Source organism: Leptonychotes weddellii, chromosome 4, assembly GCF_054177405.1.
Source record: "Leptonychotes weddellii isolate Sample4059 chromosome 4, ASM5417740v2, whole genome shotgun sequence".
NCBI classification, from domain to species: domain Eukaryota; kingdom Metazoa; phylum Chordata; class Mammalia; order Carnivora; family Phocidae; genus Leptonychotes; species Leptonychotes weddellii.
The window spans coordinates 84,561,003-84,581,150 of NC_138372.1; the positions used below are offsets into that span (position 1 = coordinate 84,561,003).

The 20,148-nt window shown below is 58.3% G+C and overlaps 1 protein-coding gene across 4 annotated transcripts; it reads left to right on the forward strand.

Moving 5' to 3' along the window:
- Positions 1–100: 100 nt before the first annotated feature.
- CSF1 (colony stimulating factor 1) lies at positions 101–19,490 on the forward strand. 4 transcript variants are annotated; one of them, XM_081815615.1, is made up of 10 exons: positions 103–539; positions 3,388–3,436; positions 3,752–3,874; positions 5,098–5,160; positions 6,772–6,942; positions 10,334–10,481; positions 11,661–12,679; positions 13,263–13,315; positions 13,669–13,727; positions 17,382–19,490. In XM_081815615.1, exons 2-9 carry the CDS (start codon positions 3,398–3,400, stop codon positions 13,712–13,714), a joined length of 1,662 nt encoding a protein of 553 aa, XP_081671741.1. In that variant the 5' UTR covers positions 103–539; positions 3,388–3,397; the 3' UTR covers positions 13,715–13,727; positions 17,382–19,490. The 4 variants fall into 4 exon arrangements, 3 of the variants coding, with proteins under 3 accessions (XP_081671741.1, XP_081671740.1, XP_081671742.1); XR_014144076.1 differs by lacking the exon at positions 3,388–3,436 and having other exon boundaries at positions 101–539; positions 13,627–13,727; XM_081815614.1 differs by lacking the exon at positions 3,388–3,436 and having other exon boundaries at positions 105–539.
- Positions 19,491–20,148: the final 658 nt, after the last annotated feature.

A 20,148-nucleotide genomic window follows, 5' to 3' on the forward strand; every position in this document is an offset into this window, starting at 1 on the left:
CGCGCGGAAGGGCGGGAGGCGGTGGAGCCCGCGTTACTCCGCTGAGGGCTCCGGAGCTGAGCACAGAAAACAGGGCGCCCGGGAGGACTACGGGGAAGACCAGCCCCGGGGCGGGGGAGGGGAGGCGGATCAGTGGGGCTCTGGAGTGTGTCTGTGTCTGGGTTCTGTGGCAGTGCGCGCGCGCGCGCGCGCGCGCGTATGTGTGTGTGTGTGTGTGTGTGTGTGTATGTGCGTCTGTGTGTTTGGCGCCTGTCCAAGGTGATTTCCCATAAACCACATGCCCCACAAGTCCGCTTAAAAGGCTGTGCCGAGGAGCTGGCTAGTGGAGCCCGACTGGTGGAAAGTGAAAGTTGCCTGGGTGCTTGCTCTCGGCGCCGCCGCCCGCTCTCCGCACCCCCGGGACGGCAGCGCGGCCCTCGGCCGGGGCGCGGGCTCTGCGGCGGCCAGCGAGCGAGCGAGCGAGGGCGGCCGACGCGCCCGGCCGGGACCCAACTGCCCGTATGACCTCGCGGGGCGCCGCCGGGCGCTGCCCTCCCACGGTAAGCGGCGGCCGCGGGGCGGCGGGGGGCCGGCGGGGCTGCGGCGGGAGCAGGCGCCGCGGCGCGGCTCCTCGGAACCGACTGCCCGGGCGCGCCGGCCGGCGACGCTCCCCCGCGGAGACCGCGGGCTCCGGTGTCCTTCCCATCTTTGCACGCCGGCTGCCCGAGGTCCCGGGCGCGCCCCGGCTGAGCCCGGTGGCGCCCTGCAGCTGCTCCCGGGGCTGCGGTACTTCCCTGGAAAGGGGAGGCTGCTCACCCCCATTGCGCGGAAGCGCACACTGAGCCACCCGCTGGCGCGAGAGAGGGGTTCGCAGCCCCGGGCAGAGGCTCTGTACCAGCTCCGTGTGAGCCCCTGCCTCTCTCCTCTGCCTCGACTCCGCCGAGAGACAGGCGCAGTGGCTGTGCGCGGAGTGTGGCGCCTTCCCCGTGGGCCACACACGTGCTTCCAGGCCCTCCTGGGGAGTGGACGCTTCTGGGTGGGGGAAGTTCAGGGGTCATCCAGCTTACAGAATGCCAGGGCCTGTGCCCAGGAACCTGCTGGCAGAAGGAAGGAGTCAGGCAAGCCTCTACTTGTTCCAGCGGCCGGCCCGAGCTACTGGGGGCTTGGGTGGCTGGATCGAGTCTGTTTTGCAGGGGACGGGACTCCAGAGCTGCCTGGGACTAGTTCTGAATCTTTTTATTGCAAAATCTGGTTCAGTCAGCTGGGGAGATCCTGGGCTTAGCAGCGGCAGAGGGAGGTGGAAGGAGGGTTTGGTGATGCAGAACCCTAGGTGCGCCAGGGGCTGCTCAGGCCTGCATGGGCGGGGGGGTGGGGTCTGGACCCAACAGCCAGCACTAGCTGGGGCAGCTCCTAGAAAGCGCAGGGCGGCACTGTCAATGAATAGTAGGGTGGTCTCCCAGTAGGTTTACTTCCGAGGAGCCCTAGAGGAGAATGGGAGGAGAAACCTGGCTGGGAGAGAAGCAGACAGATATTTGGAGGGGCATGAAGGGGATTGCAGGTGGGGTTGAGAAGGAAGGGGAAGAGCAGATGGATCCACAGGGGAGGGAGAGCCCAACTGAGAGAGAGGAGGCGGGGCTGGGAGGGGAAATGGTGGAGGGGGAGCTGATAGGCAACAAGACAAAGATAAGGGTTGGAGGGAGACCGTGAGGACAGCAAAGGTGGAGAGAGCAGGGGGCTGGTTTAGACAGGAGCAGCGGGAGGTCGGGTCCCACTGGTCCCGCCGAGGCCGCTCCAGGGCCCTTGTTGATGGGGAGGAAGGGACAGGTGAGGCTGGACGGTGGGACTGAGGGATGTCTGTGGGATTGCCGCAGAGTTGCCTTCGTGGCTGTCCCAGAGTCTGAGGCCAGGCGGGTGGGAGGAAGAATGGAGGGGAAGAAGAGCCAGCCCAGCCACATGCGAGCTGAACCAGAGTGTTAACCCTTAGGTGCCCACCCAGTTCCTTCTCTGAGGCAAAACTGGGACCCCAGGGGCAGGGGTGGGGATCCACCTTCAAAGTCAGCTTCCCACGTGGTGGCCACACTTTCTCCACACCAGTGCCTGAAATAGCTCTGAAAGCCAGGCAGCCCTTGGGGTGAAGCTGTCCTCAGACATCAATATCCTGAAGAGCTGTGGCAAGGTTGTCTTCTTGAGTATCCCTTTTTGCAGGGCTCTTTCCTCCATGCTGTCCAAAACTGGGGGCTCAGAGCCTCAGGGGCAGCCGGCCTGGGACAGAGACACACCTTCTGCCTGGCCCCGTTTCCAGTGGGTCCTGAAACTGAAGGTTCGGGAGGACCTGGGCAGCTGTTCCTACCCAGGGCTACCTCTTCAACTGCCCAGCAGAGTCCGAAGTCCCCCCATGAGTGTCCTCCCTCTTTTCCACTCTCCCTCCCCCGGATCAGGCCAGGACCCTCACCAGATCTCCTTACTGAATGGCATTGGGCCACCCCGTGCCTCCTCCCTCCAGGCCTCCCCTTCCCTCTCTCTGCCATCAACTTCTCCCCATTTCTCAAGGCCTCACCGAGGCCTCTTCTCCTTGTGCCCTCCCTGGTAGTACAGCCAGGGACTCTCCTCCCTGGTAGGAGCTAACAAACATTGGGGCTTGTAGTTATACGTAAATCAGCATGTTGTCGTGGGCTGTAGGCTGTTTCATAGCCTCCTTGTTTTTCCAATGTGCTGTTTATTTGCAGTATTTGTCTCATCATCTGGATTACTGAGGCAGAGCCCAGAGCCCAGGAAAGGGCCAGCTCTCACCCCACCCTGACAGCATTCCCTGAATCTGGGGACATCAGTTGCCAGGAGGCAACCTTGAGCTGGAGGAAAGAAGGCTCAAGAGTCCCTCTGCCCCTGGCTGGAGAAGGGGAGACCTGGGCCAGGGAGAGGGTTGAGGGGACCTCGGTGAAGAGGAGGGGGAGAGGAAGGAAGGGGAATGATGGGGTGTCAGGGGCCAGTCCCATTGCTCTGAGGATGAACAGCTCCCAGGCCAGGTGGGAGCTGAAGGAGGGAGAGATCTCAGAAAACTTCCCGGTCATGATAAGACCTGGCTGGCTGGATGCAGAGCCTGATGGGGCTCTGATAGGCTGGGATGGCCTAGAGCTGACACTCCCGCCTCTGATTAAGCCATTGGGCTCCTTTTGACACACACACCCAGAGCTCCAAAAGATCTCCAGCATGGGATAAGTTCCCAGTGAAACTGAGTTTGGGAGCTTGGTTTTTCCAGTAGCAGAGCCAGACCTGTGTGGAATCAGGTGGGAGGAAGGGCTGGGCCCAGGGAAAATATCTCTGGCTTGGAGTCTGGAAGTGGGTGCATGAACATGAACTTGAGAGGAGCGGGCAGCGCACAAGATGTCTGGCTCGTGTTTGATGTTGCAGGGACACAACAATGAGCAGATGCAAGTCCTGCATTCAAGGAGTTTCCTGTGTAAGTGAAATTGAGACTGGTAGGAACACTTCCCAGGTCCTCATGAAAAGTTCAGAGCGTAGTCGGGCTTGGCCTCGTTAATCTGGGAAGGCTTCTTGGAGGAGATGACATGTGGGTAGTTATCAAGGGAGAGGAAGACTGCATGCCAGTTAGGAAATCCTGAGAAAGCTGGGTTTGGGGAACGCTGCATCCCACGGCAAGGGGCAGGGCCTGGAGCACCGTAGGTATGAGGTTGTTGTTTCTCCCCTCCTGGCAGGGCGTGGGGCTTCCTAGGGAGACGGAGAGCTGGCAGTAATGACGCCCTCTCTGTCACAGACATGGCTGCAGCCCCTGCTACTGCTGGTCTGGCTCCTGGCGAGCGGGAGTATTACCGGGGAAGTGTCAGAACACTGTAGCCACATGATCGGGAACGGACACCTGCAGTTCCTCCAGCAGCTGGTGAGTGTGCGGCCATGCCTATCTACCTTCTCCCTACTGGGGAAACTGAGGCAGGAGCCAGGGAACAGGGTCAAAGGCAAGGGCTGCAGGCAGAGAAATACGGCTGTGCAGGCCATGATTCATGGCTCCACTGATGCTCTCCTCCTTGACCTTCTCGGGCTCAGGACCTCTGACCCACACCCAACCCCAAAGCCCTCTGTGACTCCGCCACAGCCGGTGGACAGGGAGGGCTTCCAGCAGGTTGCCTGGGTTAATGGTTGCTTGGAAGGTCAACCGTGGACTCGGAGGAGGCTGGTGAGGCCTGCTCTCCCTCAGTGAGATGCTGCCTCCAGGGAGCCAGCCCAGCCTGCCTGCTGTGTCCAGATGTTGCCTCTAACTCCTGGGGCACCAGGGCCACCGCCAGATCTGGATGGGAGGCTCCTGCCTCACTCCCAGCCCTCCACCCTCCCTTTCCTGGCTCTTGCCTGAGCCCTGGGGCTGGGAAGGACTGCTCACCAAGGCCGCCATGAAGGAACCCGTGCCTTATTCTAATCGGGCTGCCAGAGAGGTCAACAATTCCAAATGTGGTTCAGCCAGGCAGAATCAGGTTACCATCATGGCCGCGGTCCTGCTCAGAAGAGAATGTACCATCCCTCTGGCCAGCCAGGCAGGGTGGAGCATCACTGGCTAAGGCCGGCTCCAGGGCCCTGAGCTTGGGGCCTGTAGGCTGGGCCTGCTGCCTCTCTTACCTCTACACCTTTCCTCTTGCATGTAGCTGCTGCAGCTGTCCCAGCTAGACCAAGAGCCACAGCATTCTCCGAGGCTTAGAATGCTCTGGGGGCCAGGGAGGGCTTTAAGGACATCTAGCCCCAGCCCCTATAGATCCTGAATCCCCAGAGCTTGTCTAGCTTATGCTTGAATTCCTGCCACGATAGGGAGCTCACTACTTGTCATGGAAGATTATGCCCTGTATCCTCTTAGAGAGTTCTTCCTTATAACTAACGGCTCTTTGTCAGATTTCATGGAGTGGGAGGCGGAAGGAGGAGACTTCTTGTTCTTCTACAGCCCACCCTGGGCATGTGGGAGGCACAAGTCTTTCCCTTGGCTCTGTCTTTCCTGGTATGGTTGGTGGGGAGGTAGAGGAGGATCAAACCTGATCCACCCAGAAACTCTAGTCTTCATTCTTAGGTGGGCTCAGCTGAGCTGCAGACACCCGGCTGCCACTGGCCTGCTCTCTCTTACAGATCGATAGTCAGATGGAGACTTCCTGCCAGATTGCCTTTGAGTTTGTAGACCAGGAGCAGTTGGTGAGTTATGGTTATTTCCAAGGCCCATGTGCCGGCCCTCTATGTGCTTCCCAAGGTGGGTATATGTGGGAGCATGAAGGGAGGAGAAATCCTGTAACTGGGCAGGGTGAGGGTGGGAGGATCGCTGGTGCTCAGTCCTGGGGTGCCAGGGTCCAGGGCTGAGCAGGGTCCTCGAGTCCCCTGCTGCTCCCTTCTCCTGGCCCCAGCACCTATCAAGGTCTTACTATGCGCCAGGCACTTTCGAATTTCATCCGATGGTAGAGCTCTGTGATATGCTAATCTTGCTTATGGTCCTCAGGGAGGTTAAGGGAGCATAGCTACTAAGTGGTGGAGGCCTGATTTGAACCCAGGCAGGCTGGCTCTAAGGCCTAGGGCAAACCCGTATGACTTCTGGGTCACATGCTTTGCTGAAGGATGACAGTCCATCCAACAGACAGAGAAGCAGCCAGGGAGTCAGTCCAGCCCTTTCCCTCTTCCTCCTACCCCACGCCCAGCCAGCCACCAAGGGCTGCTGGTTCTGCCTCCCAGCAGCTCTGGGTTCTGCCCCAGCCTCTCCCAATCAGTTGCTTGGACAGTTTCAAGAGCCTCCTTAAGAGGCCTCTCTGCTTCTAATGCACCCATCATCCCGCCAGTAGGGGGAGCTCTCGGAACTCCAACCTATTACCTTCATTTCTCTCCCAAACCTGTCAGGGCCCCCCTCACTGCAGGAGAAAGCCCAGGTTGGTCAGCTTGGGGTTTACACGGCACAGTCCTGCCCACCACCACCACCCTCCCACCCGGTTGTCTGCCCCTTCCGGCCTCCCAGCCTTTGCACAAGCTCTTCCTGTGCCTGTGATGCCTTTTCAACTGCCCCCACCCCACCCCTTATTCCACATCTGTTCATCTTTGTGCCTCATATAAGAATCACTGTGATGGGCCCGGAAGTTGCTTCCATCTCTGCGCTTCTGCACACCTGACCCATACACATGTCTGTTAGAACTGGAGACCACCTCATGGCCCAAAGAATAGCTTCAGTATTTCACTCACTCACTCACACCTTAACAAGCGTAGCAAGTTTCCTTCACTAGGAAATGATAGGACTGGGTACTAGGAATAGCTAAAGCAGAGTCTCCCTTGAGGCAACTGCCATCTCTCAGGGAGACAAAACACTGAGGTTATTCTTTGGACCCTCGGGTGGTCTTTAGTTCCCCTGTGGCCTGGAGGATTAGAAGGAGCCACGTGGTAAAGGACTTTTTGCGAAAGCAAGCTAAAAGAGAGACAGGGACAGAGAGCATTCCCCCAGAACCCACCCTGCCCATGAGCCCCCATTCTAATTAAAGCCTCATCTTCCAGAAATCTGAGGATGTCTCTGATCAGAACCCCATGTCTTTTCCTCTACCTCAATTCCCAGCAGTTCCAGATCCCAGAGAGAGAGCATGAGAGAGCAGCTGGGGTCAGCGCCCCCCTTCTTACTGGAGGGGCACGGCCCTCCCGTCAGGGGCAAACCCCCTCAGGGGCAGGCGTAGGGCAGGCTGCAGCCCTCCATCCGCCAGGGATGGGGGCACCTGTCACAGAGCCTGGTTTCCCAGACCACCTCAGCCATACCATAAACTCCAGGTTCTCATTTTTCAGAAGGATCCCGTGTGCTACCTTAAGAAGGCATTTCCCCTGGTGCAAGACATAATGGAGGACACCATGCGCTTCAAAGACAATACTCCCAACGCCAATGTCATCGTGAAGCTCCAGGAACTGTCTCTGAGGCTTAAGAGCTGTTTCACCAAGGACTATGAAGAGCAGGACAAGGTAGGAGTGTTGTGGAGCTGGGAGCACGGAGTGAGAGCAGAGGGTGTCTTTGGTGGTCCCATGCCTGCCCATATGCACAGAGGTGTGTTCCCGCGCCCCCCCTCCCCGTGTCATTGTCATTGTGCATTCCCGCTCTCGTTCACGGATTCACCCCACGCACCTCTGCTGAGGACTTGGCAGGCAGGGGACAGTGCTAGGCCTTGACGATGTCATCGTGAGCAAGAAGCGCATGGTTCCCACCTTTGCGGGGCTTCTGGTAAGGGGAGGCTGGCCACCATTAAACAAAGAATGACACAAATAAATAGCATTACGGAGCATGAGGACTATTCGTTCATTCAACAAGTAGTTCCTGAGTGCCTATTGGGAGCCAGGTACTGGTCTGGACGCCAGGGAACAGCTGGGATCCAACCAGACAAAAACCTTCACAGGCAAGGCTCTTACGTTTTGGGGGAGGGGGTGAGACAGTTAACAAAACATATGAGTAAAATATGGGCGAATGTAGGGTGGCAAGGACCAGGCAAAGGAAGACCTGAAGGAGGTGAGGGAGGGAGCCATGAAGGGGGGCTTCCTGGGGCTCTGAGAGACAAAGGGCACTCTCACTTAAAAAGGGGGGGTAGGGAAGAAGGGAAGGAGAAGGCTCCCGAGTAAGAGAATATTCATTGGAGGTCCAAAGAGGAGTAAGAGTTAGGAAGCAGTGAGGCTGGTCAGAGAATTCCAGAACAGGGAAGGCTACACACAAAGCCCTGAGGTGGGCTGTGTGCACATTCAGGAGCCCAAAAGGTGGTCACCAGGGCCAAGGCGTGGAAGAGACAGAGAGGGGGGAGGAAGCAGGACCCAGGGGGGCCCGTGGGGGGCCTTAAAGACGTGGGATGTTGTCTGAAGTGTGAGGGATGCCCTGGTGAACAAGCGAGTGACCCAGTTGGACTTAACTGTGAGGCGGGTTTGGTAGCCCTGCGGAGAGTGGACTGCAGGGGGCAGGAATGGAGGCTGGGAGGCCAGCATGGGGCGCAAGTCAGGGCCGGAGTCACTAGAGGCTTGGACTAGGGTGCTGCGAGTGGACCAAGTGGCTCTGCTCCCAGGACCAGTTTGGAGGAAGGACCCACAGGATTTGGTGGGGCCGTGGGGGTGAGCAGCCGAGGGAAGGGAGGTCTCCAGGATGCTTTTGTCTGGAGCACATAGGAGATCCCGTGAGCTGCCGAACTTCTGAAATGGGCAAGATCAGCAGGCAGAGCAGGTTCGGGGGAAGAGCAGGAGCTCAGTTTGGGGTACGTGAACCCCATGTTGTGAAACAGCCGAGCGGAAATGCAGAGCAGACAGCTGGACACACAGGTCTTGAGTTGGGCCAGCGAGACGCGCACGTAAGAGGAATCAGCAAGGATGTCCCGTGTGAAGGCAGGACATGGTAGGACAGGGCCCTGGGACCCCAGCCCTCGGAAGCCAGTCAGACACAGGGACCTGATGAGGACACTGGGAAGGAGCAGCCTGAGGGGCAGGAGGAAAACAAGGGGACTGATTTCGCTGGGCCCATGGAGAAGAGTGTCTCAAGATGGAAAGAGTAGTCACCTTTATCACCCGGGGTTGAGAAGTCAAGCAAGACGAGGGTGGAAGAGTGTCCGACGGGCCTGGCAGCGCGCAGCTGCTGCCCGAGGTGCGTGCTGATGGGGGTGAACGGAGAAGTGGAGCTCGGCTCCACAAGGGCCCAGAAAAAGGGAAAGGTCGCCAGAGGGAGTGTGGGATTGCAGGAGGAACCATTTTTACCGAGGGGTATTAAAGCTGAGGTGTTCCACTGTTCAGGTTCACACGTATCCCTTGGGGAGCTTGTTTAAATTCCAGATTCCCAGGATACACCCCAAGAAAGTCTGATTCGCTGGATCTGTGGGTGGGCCTGGGAATCTGCATTTTCACCAGCCTAGATCCAGCGTGGAAGCAGCAGGGTGGACTCGAGGAGGGAGGGAGCCTCGAGGCTAGAGGAGCCGGTCTGCTGAGGGGTTCAGAGCCCCTGAGGAGAGAAGGCACCGCCTCTGTGTCAGAGGTGGGCAGTGGGACCTTCGGTCTGCTGGTTGCGGTCTTCTCTTTGAAGTATGAGGTGAGGCACGAAGGAGACGGAGGTTTATGAAGAAAGGCAAGAGAGCGCCAGCATCCCTCTTTCTGACAACAGCCCTGGTGGGGAAGCTGGAAGGGATGGTGGTTCTGACTTTACAGAAGAGGAAAGGAACCCAAACTGGGTGGTCCACTGGGCCGGTGTCACCTAGCTGGTGAGTGGTGCAGCTGAGCGCAGGTCTTCTCACGCCTACGTTTGTTCATTCATCCATCGGGGCAACATTTCTCCAGGGCCTACTCTGCACAGGCCGTGGGCATTCAGAGATGGGTTCGAGGACCTCACAGCCTAGTAAAGCTTACAGTCCTTCCCTATGCAGCCCAGTGTCAGGAAAAGCTCGGTATTTGGAAGTCATCAGCAAGTAGGCCGCCAGGAGTGTGTGAAGCTTCTCAGAGCTCCAGTGGGTGTGGGGAGCCTGGGTCCTATGAGCAGAAGAGAAAAGAACAGCTCAACAGGCAGGCCTGGGGGTAGCTTCAGCTCCCTTCCAAGGCCTACCAATGCCAGAGAAGGACCCAAGGCCCCGTGGCCTGCTCTCCACCACCGCAGGATGATCCTTCTAAGACTTGAGTCTTATCGTGCCACCACCCACCTCCCTAACAACCGCTCAGATGTTTTGTCTTTGCTCTGTGGATCAAGTTAACAGTTTTCGACATGGCCAACAAGGGCCGGCAGGACCTGGCCCTTGCTGACCTCTCTCAGTTGCCTCTCTTGTCACCTTCTTCCTAGATGGCACTACTGTAGCCTCTCTAGCTGTCTTTCAGTCTTTTGACATTTCAGGCTCTTTCCTGCCTCAGAACCTTTGCACAGTCTGTTCCCACCACCCAGACAGCTCTCTCCAACCCCACCTCCTTTCCTGGTTGACTCTTGCTCATCTTTCCATTGGTTCCATGGGGAAATTCCCCATGAGCCCTCATTTAGTTCCCCGTTGTTATACATTCTCAGATCATTCTGCACTTGTCCATGTGACTCACTGCGCTCATAACAGCGTGTTTAAGGCCAATGCCTTGCCGGACTCAGTGTCCAGCTCGGCCAGCGACCATGTCTTTGGTGTTCGTTGCGTGATTCCCAGGTAATTGCCTGGCACACAGATATGTGTTAAATAGATCTGCGAATAAATGGCATATCTCAAGATCTCAGGACTGATTCCACCACAGACCAGGGGCGAGGGGAGGGAGAAAATGACAGAGAAAAAGAAGACGGATGTGAGAAAGGCCAAGGGAGTTTGGCAAACAAGCTAGAGACATGGACCAATGCTCCTCCTCACCGAGGGGGGCCCCCCTGCTCTCTTTCCAGGCCTGTGTCCGAACTTTCTATGAGACACCCCTGCAGTTGCTGGAAAAGATCAAGAATGTCTTTAATGAAACAAAGAATCTCCTGAAAAAGGACTGGAACGTTTTCAGCAAGAACTGCAACAACAGCTTTGCTAAGTGCTCCAGCCAAGGTAAGCACCGAAAGGGCCAGCGAGTGCAGGACAAGGGGAGGGTGTAGGGAAGAGAGCAGGGATTGGGAGGTGAGACGTGGGGCCAGAGGGAGGCCGGAAGGACCCTGGGGAGGCAGCCTGGCTGCTACTCGTGCTCCTGTGTGTGCAGATGTGCTTTTCTCGTGTACATATGTGGCTTCATGTACCTGTGGGCGGTCCTGGGCACATGTCTTTTCTGACATGTGTGTGCATGCACACCAAATATGTCTGCATGTGGAGGCATCAAGAAGGATCATGCTGGTGGCTGTGAGATTAGGGAAGGGGAAAGGGGCCCCTCTCGGAGAGCCCTGTAGGCATGGAGGCTTTCCCCACCGGCTCTGCAGGCTGGCTGAACGTACAGGGGCTTCCATGGAGAGAGCGAGGCTCCATCTGGGAGTCAGGGCCCTTGCGCCAGGAGCCCTGCTGTGAACCACCAGGATACCCTGGCTCCAGAAGTCCCCAGGATGCCTTAAGTGTCCCCTCAAGGGAAAAGGCTGGATTTGAAGTCTGAGCATCGTTCAAAAGCTTCCCGTGCAGGCCCAGCCGCACACATGCGTGCCCTGCGTGTCCTCGTCTCTGCGTCCCATGCCACGTGTGCCCTCCTACACTCAACCTTGCTCCCCGAGGCAGGGGCTGAGGCCCTGCGAGCTGCCAATGGCCCAGTCCAGTCTCGTTGCTTCAGTCCCAAGGCCTCAAGTTTTGGCCACGTTCCAGCCCCAGCTTGTCCCCACCCGTGGTTGTGGCTGTGTGGCCCCCTGGCTATGCATGAAACCACCTCGCTGCTTTCCAACCGACAGTGTCTATGGGACTTGAGGGTGACTTGTGTTAGTCCGGGAGGCCACCGCTCCCCCTCCTGGCTAGCTGCTGCTCAACCCCGGCTTGGCACCTTGCCAGCTGGAACTCCAGGAAAGGCTGTCCCCTGGTCTTCCCTGCCCCCGGCCCCCGGCCTGTGCCTCTAAACCCCACTCTTTGCTCTCTGCCTGGCTCTGATCCTGTCCTCTCCTCAGCCCCAGCGCTGAATTAGGGGGTGAGGGACCCCCGGACCCATATCCCTCTCTCCACCCCTCCCCTACCCCCCCCCCCCCGGGAAAGCTGTGCCGGAGGCTGGTGACTCTATCTCCTCCCCGTCTTTCTCTCTCCCTCTCTCTGTGGTTCTTTCAGATGTGGTGACCAAGCCTGATTGCAACTGCCTGTACCCCAAAGCCACCCCTAGCAGTGACCTGGCCTCTGTCTCCCCTCAGCAGCCCCCTGCCCCCTCCATGGCCCCTATGGCCGGCTTGACCTGGGCTGACTCTGAGGGGACAGAGGGCAGCTCCCTCTTGCCCAGTGAGCAGCCCCCCCGCCCCGTGGACCTGGGCCCGGGACGTGCCAAGCAGCGACCACCCAGGAGCACCTGCCCGAGCTTTGAATCTCCGGAGCCCCCGGGTGTGGAGGCCGGCCCCGGCGGAGATGCACGTCCGCCCCGGTCCTCTGTCGGGGGCCCCGTCCCTGGGATGGAGGACGCTCTTGACTCTGCATTGGGCACCAACTGGACCCTAGAAGAGGCCTCCGGAGAGGCTAGCGAGGGTCCCATACCCCAAGGGGCAGAGCTGGGAGGAGGCAGAGTCCAGGCCGAGACGACCGCCAGGCCCAGCGACCGCCTGTCAGCACCTTCTCCACTGCCCTACTCAGCCAGCGACCAGCAGCCGGACGACGCGCCTGGCGCACCCCTGCCCACGGTGGGCCCTGCGCGACCCGCTGGCCAGGCCCAGAGTCACACCCTTGAGAAGACAGACCGTCCCTCTGCCCCGCCCAGAGACCACCAGGAGCTGAGCTCTGCCAGGACCCCGCCGCGGCCCCCGCGAGGCGTCAGCAGCCCCTCAGCCCTCTCTGCACAGCCAAGGCTTCCCAGAAGCCACTCGTGGGGCTATGTGCTGCCCCTCGGGGAGTTGGAGGGCAGAAGGAGCACCAGGGATCGAAGGAGCCCCACAGAGCTGGAAGGAAGACGAGCAAGTGAGGGGGCGGCCGGGGCCCCGGCCCCTTTTAACTCCGTTCCTTTGACTGACACAGGCCATGAGAGGCAGCAGGAGGGACCCCCTGACCCTCAACTCCCCGGGTTTACCTTCCGCCTGCTGGTGCCCGGCATCATCCTGGTCCTGCTGGCCGTCGGTGGTCTCCTGTTCTACAGGCGGAGACGGCGGGTAAGGAGAGCCCCCGAGAGAAGGAGGGCAGCCCATGGGGCCAGGGGCACAGCCTGGGTGCAGGAGCGGGTCAAGCAGGTCGGAGGATTATTGGGCACTGCCTGGGTTCTTCCGATGCCAAGGCGGGGGCCCAACTGAACACAGAAGATAGGAGGTTGAAAGGGAGGGTTTCTTCAAAAAGGGGGGACACCCAGGCTTATAAGGTGAACGGGAAGGGAGCGGGAGAGAATATTCTTGGGCTGAGAGTGGGAAGAGAACCCACAGGTGAGGGGAGCTGGCCGAGGAGAGTGCTGCTGTGTCGGATGTCAGGGCAGGACGTTCACTGGGAGTTCTGCAGAGCCTGGGCCCATAGGGATCAGCCTGCATGGGGACTGCATGGGGAGAGGAGAGGGGGCATCCCCAGCAGGGAGGCCTCAGGATGCTCTCCTGGCCCGGCGGCTCATCCCCACATCTGGGTGGCTGGGGGAGACTTTGATAACTCTCTCATCTACTCCCCTGGCCAGCCCTGCCTGGGGGTGAGGCCACAGTCCCCACACCGTTCCATAGCTCCTCAGTGAACCTGCTCTTTACTGTCTGTCCCCAGAGCCATCGAGAGCCTCAGACAGTGGATTCTCCCATGGAGCAACCAGAGGGCAGGTGAGAGTTTCCAGGGGGTGGGGATGCTCTGGACGGCAATGGGGGGGGGGAGGCGCGGATATGGCTGTCTTGGCGTCTGTCTCCCTTCTAGATCTGGGGGAGATTTTCTTTCATTTGCTTTGAGGAAGTGGAGCTCAGAACAGGATGGGAGGCGGAGAGGAGAAAGGGCGTTTCTTCTTTCCTAGATATCTGGGATTTTTCCTGATTTCTTCCTAGGGTTAGGCAGTTCTGGGTCTTCTGAATCTCAGAGGGCTGGAGCACATGCATGGGAGGGTTGGGGGAGAAACTTAAGGGGTTCCCTCACTCCTCAGCCTCTGCTGAAGTCTTATGCCAGCCCTATGCTCTGCCTGCAGCCCCCTGACCCGGGATGAGGACAGACAGGTGGAACTGCCAGTGTAGAGGGGTTTCTAAGGTAAGACTCTGATTTGGATTTCTCTCCGCCCCTTTAAAATGAGCTACCCCCTTTTCTAACCACCCGACCTTGGTGATACCACCAAGTGTCCGGAGGCCGGGCCGCACTTGACTTCCTCCCCTCCTGCTCCCTTTTCCATCCATCACCAGATCCTGCCTACTGTCTCCTTTCGGGATCCTCAGGTCTCCGCCCACCCCGTTTCCCACCGCCCCCCTCAGTCTGAGGCCAGGCACTATTACCCATGCATCGGGTTATTATTTCTGTATTCGGTTTCTAGTCTTGCTGCCACCTTCCATTCCAGAGCAACCAAAATCTTGCATAGTCTTCACCCTCCTGGGGAATTTGCATCACCAACCACTCCAAGCCCAAACCTTTCTCACCTGGGCTCCCAGGCTCCTCCAGCAGCTGGCCCTAACACCCACCTCTTGCCAGCTTTCTACTGGTCTGCACCCTTCTCCCCAGCCAAGATCATTTCTACGTCCCTGGTTTTAGATCCATGGATCCATAGAACCTTAGTCTTGGAAAGGCTCTTGGAGGTCCTTTGGCCAGCGTCCCACTCTATAGGGGTCTCCCCTCTCTGCATTCCCGACAGGGCATCAGCCAGCTGCTGAGCCCGTACTCCCAGTCCCAGGCAAGCTCCCTGTCATCTCTCAGGAGCGCTGTGAGGAGGTCCTTCCTCCAGGGAGCTTCCCTGCCCCCTCCACGATGATCCTCCCTCCTTTTCTCATGAGAGCCCTCCAGTGTCTCAAGTCAGTTATCCATATCCCCTTTAAGAATTCTCTAAACTAAGTGTGGCCAAGTCCCTCAAACATTCCTTATATGGTATGGTTTTCAGACCCCTCACCATCCTGGTCGCCCTCCTTTGGACACACTCATTTGTCAGTGTCCCTCTGAAAATGGGGCATGCAGCCTTGGACACAGTGCTCCAGATGTTGTCTACCAGCTCAAAGTACAGTGGGACTGTTGCCTTCCTTTATCTGGACCATATTCTTCTACTTGTGCAGATCCAGATTGCATTAGTGGGGTTTTTGTTTCTTTGTTTGTTTTTTTAACAGCTGCATCATACTGTCATACGTCGAGCTTGTGGTCTATTAAAACCCCGAATTCCATTTCCCATAAACCTCTGTCAAGCCAGGCCTTCTCTCCCATACGTGGACAACTTCGTTTTTTAACCTAGGTGCAGGAGTTTATAGGTGTCCTTGTTAAAACCACCTTGTTGGTTTCTGTCCATCACCTGAGCCAGTGGAAATTGTTTTAAATCCTCATTCTGTCTTCCTAGCCCTCCCAAATGTGTTCCCTGCACGTTGAGGAGTGCCTTCTATTGTTCTCACCCACGTTGTTGATAAAGATGTAACCCTTATCGTTCCTCAGCCCTGGCCCCCCGATTCCAGGCACCCCCCCCACCTCTGGTTCTTCCAGATTGACTCCACCACACCCTGCTTGCTCTTCAGTTCCTACCCCTCAGCCCTTTTGTATTTGGTTAATACTGTATCATTTGCACTTATTTGGATGTTGTTTTTATCCATTTTCAAACCTTCTTCTATGTGTATATGTACATTCCACATCCCTAAGAAGGCTGTAAGCCCCTTGAGGGCAGGGACTGTGTCTTCCACTTTTTTGGGCATTTTTTTTCTATCCCATGTTCTCATACAGAGAGGGCTTCTCCATACTTGCCAAAAACTCAGTAAATGTGGCCTGATTGGCTTAAGAGTTGACTGACCACCTGAGCCTGGCCAGCCATCTCTAACTGACCAGCTTTCTGGGTGACCCCATTAGCCAGCTAACTAATCGACTCTGACTGACTGGCTGACCAGCTGGCTAGGTGACTCTGACTGACCAACCGACTAACTGGTAACTGCTTAACTGGCTGTTTGATTGGTGGTAAGCTGACTGGCTAACTGACTAGCTAGTTATCTAATGGCCTGACTTGCTGACTGGCTGGCTGGCCGACTAGCTGGGGTAACCCATTCGAGCTTCCAGTCACACCCCGTGCCAAAAGCAAGTGAGCACCTTAGGACCTTCCCATGTGTACAGTGACAGGTCTGGGCCACTCCTTGACAGAAAGGGGACCTAACAAGCTCTCAGAATCAGGGGAGCCTATTTAGAAAAGAGCATGAAGCAACACACCTGGAACCCTGGGTTCCCCATTGTTGGTGGGATGGGCTAAGATGGGTGAGCGGATCAGATGGGACACAGGCAGGGCTGTGAGGGTGACCCAGACCCCCTCGGGACTGGTAAAGCAGAGGAGGGACCGAGGTCCCTGGGTCCTTCGTGGCTCAGGGCTGCACCACCCTCTGACTGGTTGCCGACCTTCCCCTCTTGGTCTTGGCCCTCTGCCCCATCTCCTCTCCGCTCCTCCTCTGCTTTCCCTGCCTGCCTATTCTCAGGTCCTGACAACCTTTCCTCTTCCTCCCCTCAAGATTTCACTTAGAGAGGGAACCCAGGGCAGGGGTCACAGCCGGACCCTGCTTGGATCAGTAGGTCCAGCCCAGGCCCCAGGAGCCTCAGGAGATTCAGGGCCAGCCCCTAGACTATCTACCACTCTGGCAAGAGAGAGGAAAAACACAGAGGCAGAGAGACTGATGGAGGGACTCTCAGAAAGAAAACACAGACCCCAGCCCTCCACTACAAGGAATGAGGACATAGGGGCGGTGGAACTCGCCCACTTGGTCCTTCTTCCCTCCTAGCCCCAGCAGGGCCTGTGGCCCAGCTGTACCCAGCATGGCTCATGTCCAGTTTATGGTTCTCCCTTCTTCCCTCTCCAGAGCATGGGAATGGGCTGGGAGCCAGAAGCTGTGGTCCCATCTGCCCTCCTCGTCCATCATGGACTTTGCCAGTAGGGCCTATGGATGGTCAGGGAGGGAAGCTCCACACAGGATCCAAAGTCAAACTGTTGGATGGAGTCCAGGGGATTTCTGCTCTGGGAACAAAGCGTTCCGAGGATGCTGGGCAAAGGACTAGGATGGGGGTGGGGTTGGAGAGAGCAGGGCCTTGCTTCCCTTGCAGGGAGGCAAGTCCCTTGGCCCACCGGGAAGGAGGCTGGGCTGCTTGGTGGTTAGCATGCCAGGTGGCAGGATGGAAGTTTCCTTGTTCCGGAACTGCCTCTGGTTCTTCCTCTTCATTACCTATGACCTGCTGTCCAGAGTATCATGTGTGATGACCCTCTGTGATGAATGGTGTAGGGGTGGGAATAAGAAATTCTTATTACAAGAAATGCTAGAGTTTACAGGCATCACCCTTGGCTCATTGGCCCCAGGCCAGTGAGACGTTCTTACCTGAGGAGGGGTCTAAGGACACTCAGGTGCCCCCTTCCCTCCCTGTCAGACTCCGCCACTCGAGCAGCGGCCGACCCCCTCTCCGGCCTGCTTAGGCCTCTCCCAGGCCCCTTTACCTCCCCCTGTGGTCCCTAGTTCCCCAGGAGGAGGTGGGAGGTGAGGCCAGTCTGGCCAGAGGCTTGGGCGGCTGCCAGGAAAAGCCGCCTGGTTCCTTGTGGTGTCTGGGGTGGCTGGGAAGGCGAGGGACAGGACGGGAGGAAGTCTTGTGCAGCCCCACCACGAGCCCACAGGAACGCTATGCCTCCCCCACCCATGTCCTCAGCGACCCCCTCCGTCCACTCCCACTCAGCTGACCGGTCTTTCTTTCTCTTCCCTACAGCTGGGCACACAGGACAGTCTCTCCACAGGAGGAGACGTGATGGGAGCGTCCACCACCACCCCTCCCCAGCCGTTCTCTTGGGAATGTGACCTGCCTACCACAAGGGCTCCTGCCTGCCAGGACTAGAGCAGAGCAGCGAGGCTGGGGTCCCCCTGCCCTCGACCCTCAGACTCTGGACTGACTAGGAGAGGGCTGGAGGATGCCCCCCCCACCCCACGCTGCTGATATTTATCATGGGCCCTGGAGGCTCCCATCCACTGGAGGAAGGCTGGGAAGCCCGGCTGAGGACCCTCTGCGCCTCAGGGGCTGTGTCCTCCTCCCACTCCCCTCCAAGCCACACCTGGGCCAGGGACCCGGATGCCCGCAGGATGTGGGAGAGCAGGAAGGGCACTGAGGAATGGAAGAGCCCTTGTGCCCAGAGGACCGCCTGGTGTCAAGGGATCCCAACACCGGCAAGCAGGGACTTGTCTCCGGAGAGAGAAACATGAGATCGGCAGGGCGGGCCAGCGTCCCGGCTGGATTTCTCGTAAAGGTGTGCAGCCCAGAAGCCGGGAAGAGAAGGTTTCCGGGGCCTGCTAGGTCCCTGCTGACAGCCCGGAGGGGGCCTACACCCTCTCCGCTTGCCCAAGTGCCCTCTGCTGGTGGCCAGGCGGAGAAGGGAGGCCAGCCCTGCCCTCGGGACCTGTCTGGCTTGGCTCCGATGCCAAGCGGGAGAGCCAGCTCTGGCGTCTGCCCCACCTTCCCTCCAGCTCTGCCAGCGCTTCTCCGGGAGACCGCGCAGAGGCTCCCCTCCTGAAGGAAGCCATTGCACTGTGAATACTGAACCTGCCTGCTGAACAGCCCACCCCGTCCATCCCCGTGAGCGAACGTCTGTGCACCGTCCCGCCCCTCCAGCCTCTCGCCAGCGCCCTGCGCCGGGGGCCCGAGCTGGCCTTGCCTGTCGACTGAGGGAGCCCCTAAGCCCTGACCTTCTGCTGACCCAGGCTTCGACTCCCCAGGGCGGATGGGGTGGGAGAAGCAGCTGGGCCGCCAGCCGGAGCTGGTCTTCAGGCTGCATCGTGTTGTTCGCAGGTTTCTGCATCTTGCACTTTGACATTCCCAAGAGGGAAGTGACTAGCGGGAGGGAGGGCGGGGAGGGTAGAGGCAGACCCAGAGGGAGGCTGCAGGGCGAGCTCCCACTGAAACTGGGTCTTCGCAGTTATGGGTAGGCCGCGGTGGTTGGGAGAGGGCGTCTGCACCCCGACCCCGCAGCCTGGTCTCCTTCCCCATACCAGGCCCCGGCCCCATCACAGCACCCCACCCAGCTCCCATCCTCTTCCCATCCTTTCTCTTCCCCCACCTGGGGAGGCAGTGATCCCCCAGCGCTTGCCCCTCCACTATCTCTCTGACCAGGCCAGCCAGGGTGGGAGAGGGACCAGGCATTCGCCTGCAAGTCTGCCTTGAGGGCCTGAGCTTCCTGGGCCAGCCCGTTGCCACTGCTCTGAGAGCTGACGGGAGGCTTCAGGCCCTTGATCGGCCTGCCTTGGTCCCTTTGTGCTGCCGTGCCCCTCCTCTCCTGCTGCCCTGGGCCCCCCACCGAGAGAGTCCCCCCTTCCTGGCCTCTGGGCTGGGCCATGAACCTTTCTTCCTGCCCTCAAAAGTGGGGGTCTCCCGCCCCTGCCCTGCTGCCCTCAGCTGAAGGAAAGGCAGCAGGGAACTTGTCCTGTGGGGCTCCTTCTAGTCACAGACTCTATATTTGATGCTAGAAAATGCGTATTTAAAAGTGAAAGAGGGAAAAAAAATACCCCACAGAAAGAAGGCATTCCTCCCCCACCCCAAACATACAGTATTTTAAAAGTCAAGAAAGCAAATCCAACCCATTGCAGAAGCTCTTTGTGGGCGCTTGGTGACACAGGTGAGGGGGCGCCCCCAGACCTCCGGGAGGCTCCCCTGGCTACCTGCACAGGAACCCCTTTGTTGAGGGAGCCGAGAGGCAACGTTGGCTCACACACTGTGAGATTTTGTTTTTATACTTGGAAGTGGTGAATTATTTTATATAAAGTCATCTAAATATCTATTTAAAAAATAGGAAGCTGCTTATATATTTAATAATAAAAGAAGTGCACAAGCTGCCACGTGTGAGTCATGGGAAAAGTGCTTTTGGGGTGTGGGGGGCAAAAATGGGGGTGGGCGGGCAGCAGCTGCTGGAGGAGCCCCAGCTCAGGTTTTCCAGGACACATGGGGAAGGAAGGTTCTCTCCAGGCTGGTTACCAAAACCTGCATCATTGCTGTCCCAAACACCCATTCATTGGCATATCTGTTTAGTGGGGAAGTAGACAGAAGCCAGCCAAACCTCAGGCCCGGCCAGTGGCCCCTGCTCCAGCCCAGCCTCACCCAGCCTGGGAAAATGGCTGGTTGGGCTCTGTCCAAGGGCCCCAGGCCAGCAAGGACCAGGCTCCTTGACACGGACTCCTGCGGTCCCCAGCGGTCCCCTGCTGTCCCCTGCTGTCTGGGAGCAGGTGGCTGCATGGGAGCAGGGCTCAGGTGGATCAGTGCTGCCTCTGCTGGGGACTGGGTGAGGCCGACAGGGGGAGAGTCAGCAGGTCTTCAGCCCTGATCCTCCCACTTGGCATTGTGGCCTGGAGAGGCAGATGGGTGTTCGGGAAGGCCAGGGAGACCGAAGGCCCAGCACAGCCCAAATACCTGCCCTAAGTAGCCCAGTGAAACAAGGGCCTCCCCACCCGTGAGAGTGTGGTGGACAAAGTTTCAGATCAGTGGTTCTCAACAC

What these genes read in the sequence shown, in the direction of transcription:
- CSF1 (XM_081815615.1), top strand. Translation starts at nt 3,398, where the DNA reads ATGAGCAGATGCAAGTCCTGCATTCAAGGAGTTTCCTGT. An exon ending in TTGTAGACCAGGAGCAGTTG is followed by an intron (nt 5,161 to 6,771) that starts GTGAGTTATGGT and finishes CTCATTTTTCAG; the next exon opens with AAGGATCCCGTGTGCTACCT. An exon ending in TCTACAGGCGGAGACGGCGG is followed by an intron (nt 12,680 to 13,262) that starts GTAAGGAGAGCC and finishes GTCTGTCCCCAG; the next exon opens with AGCCATCGAGAGCCTCAGAC.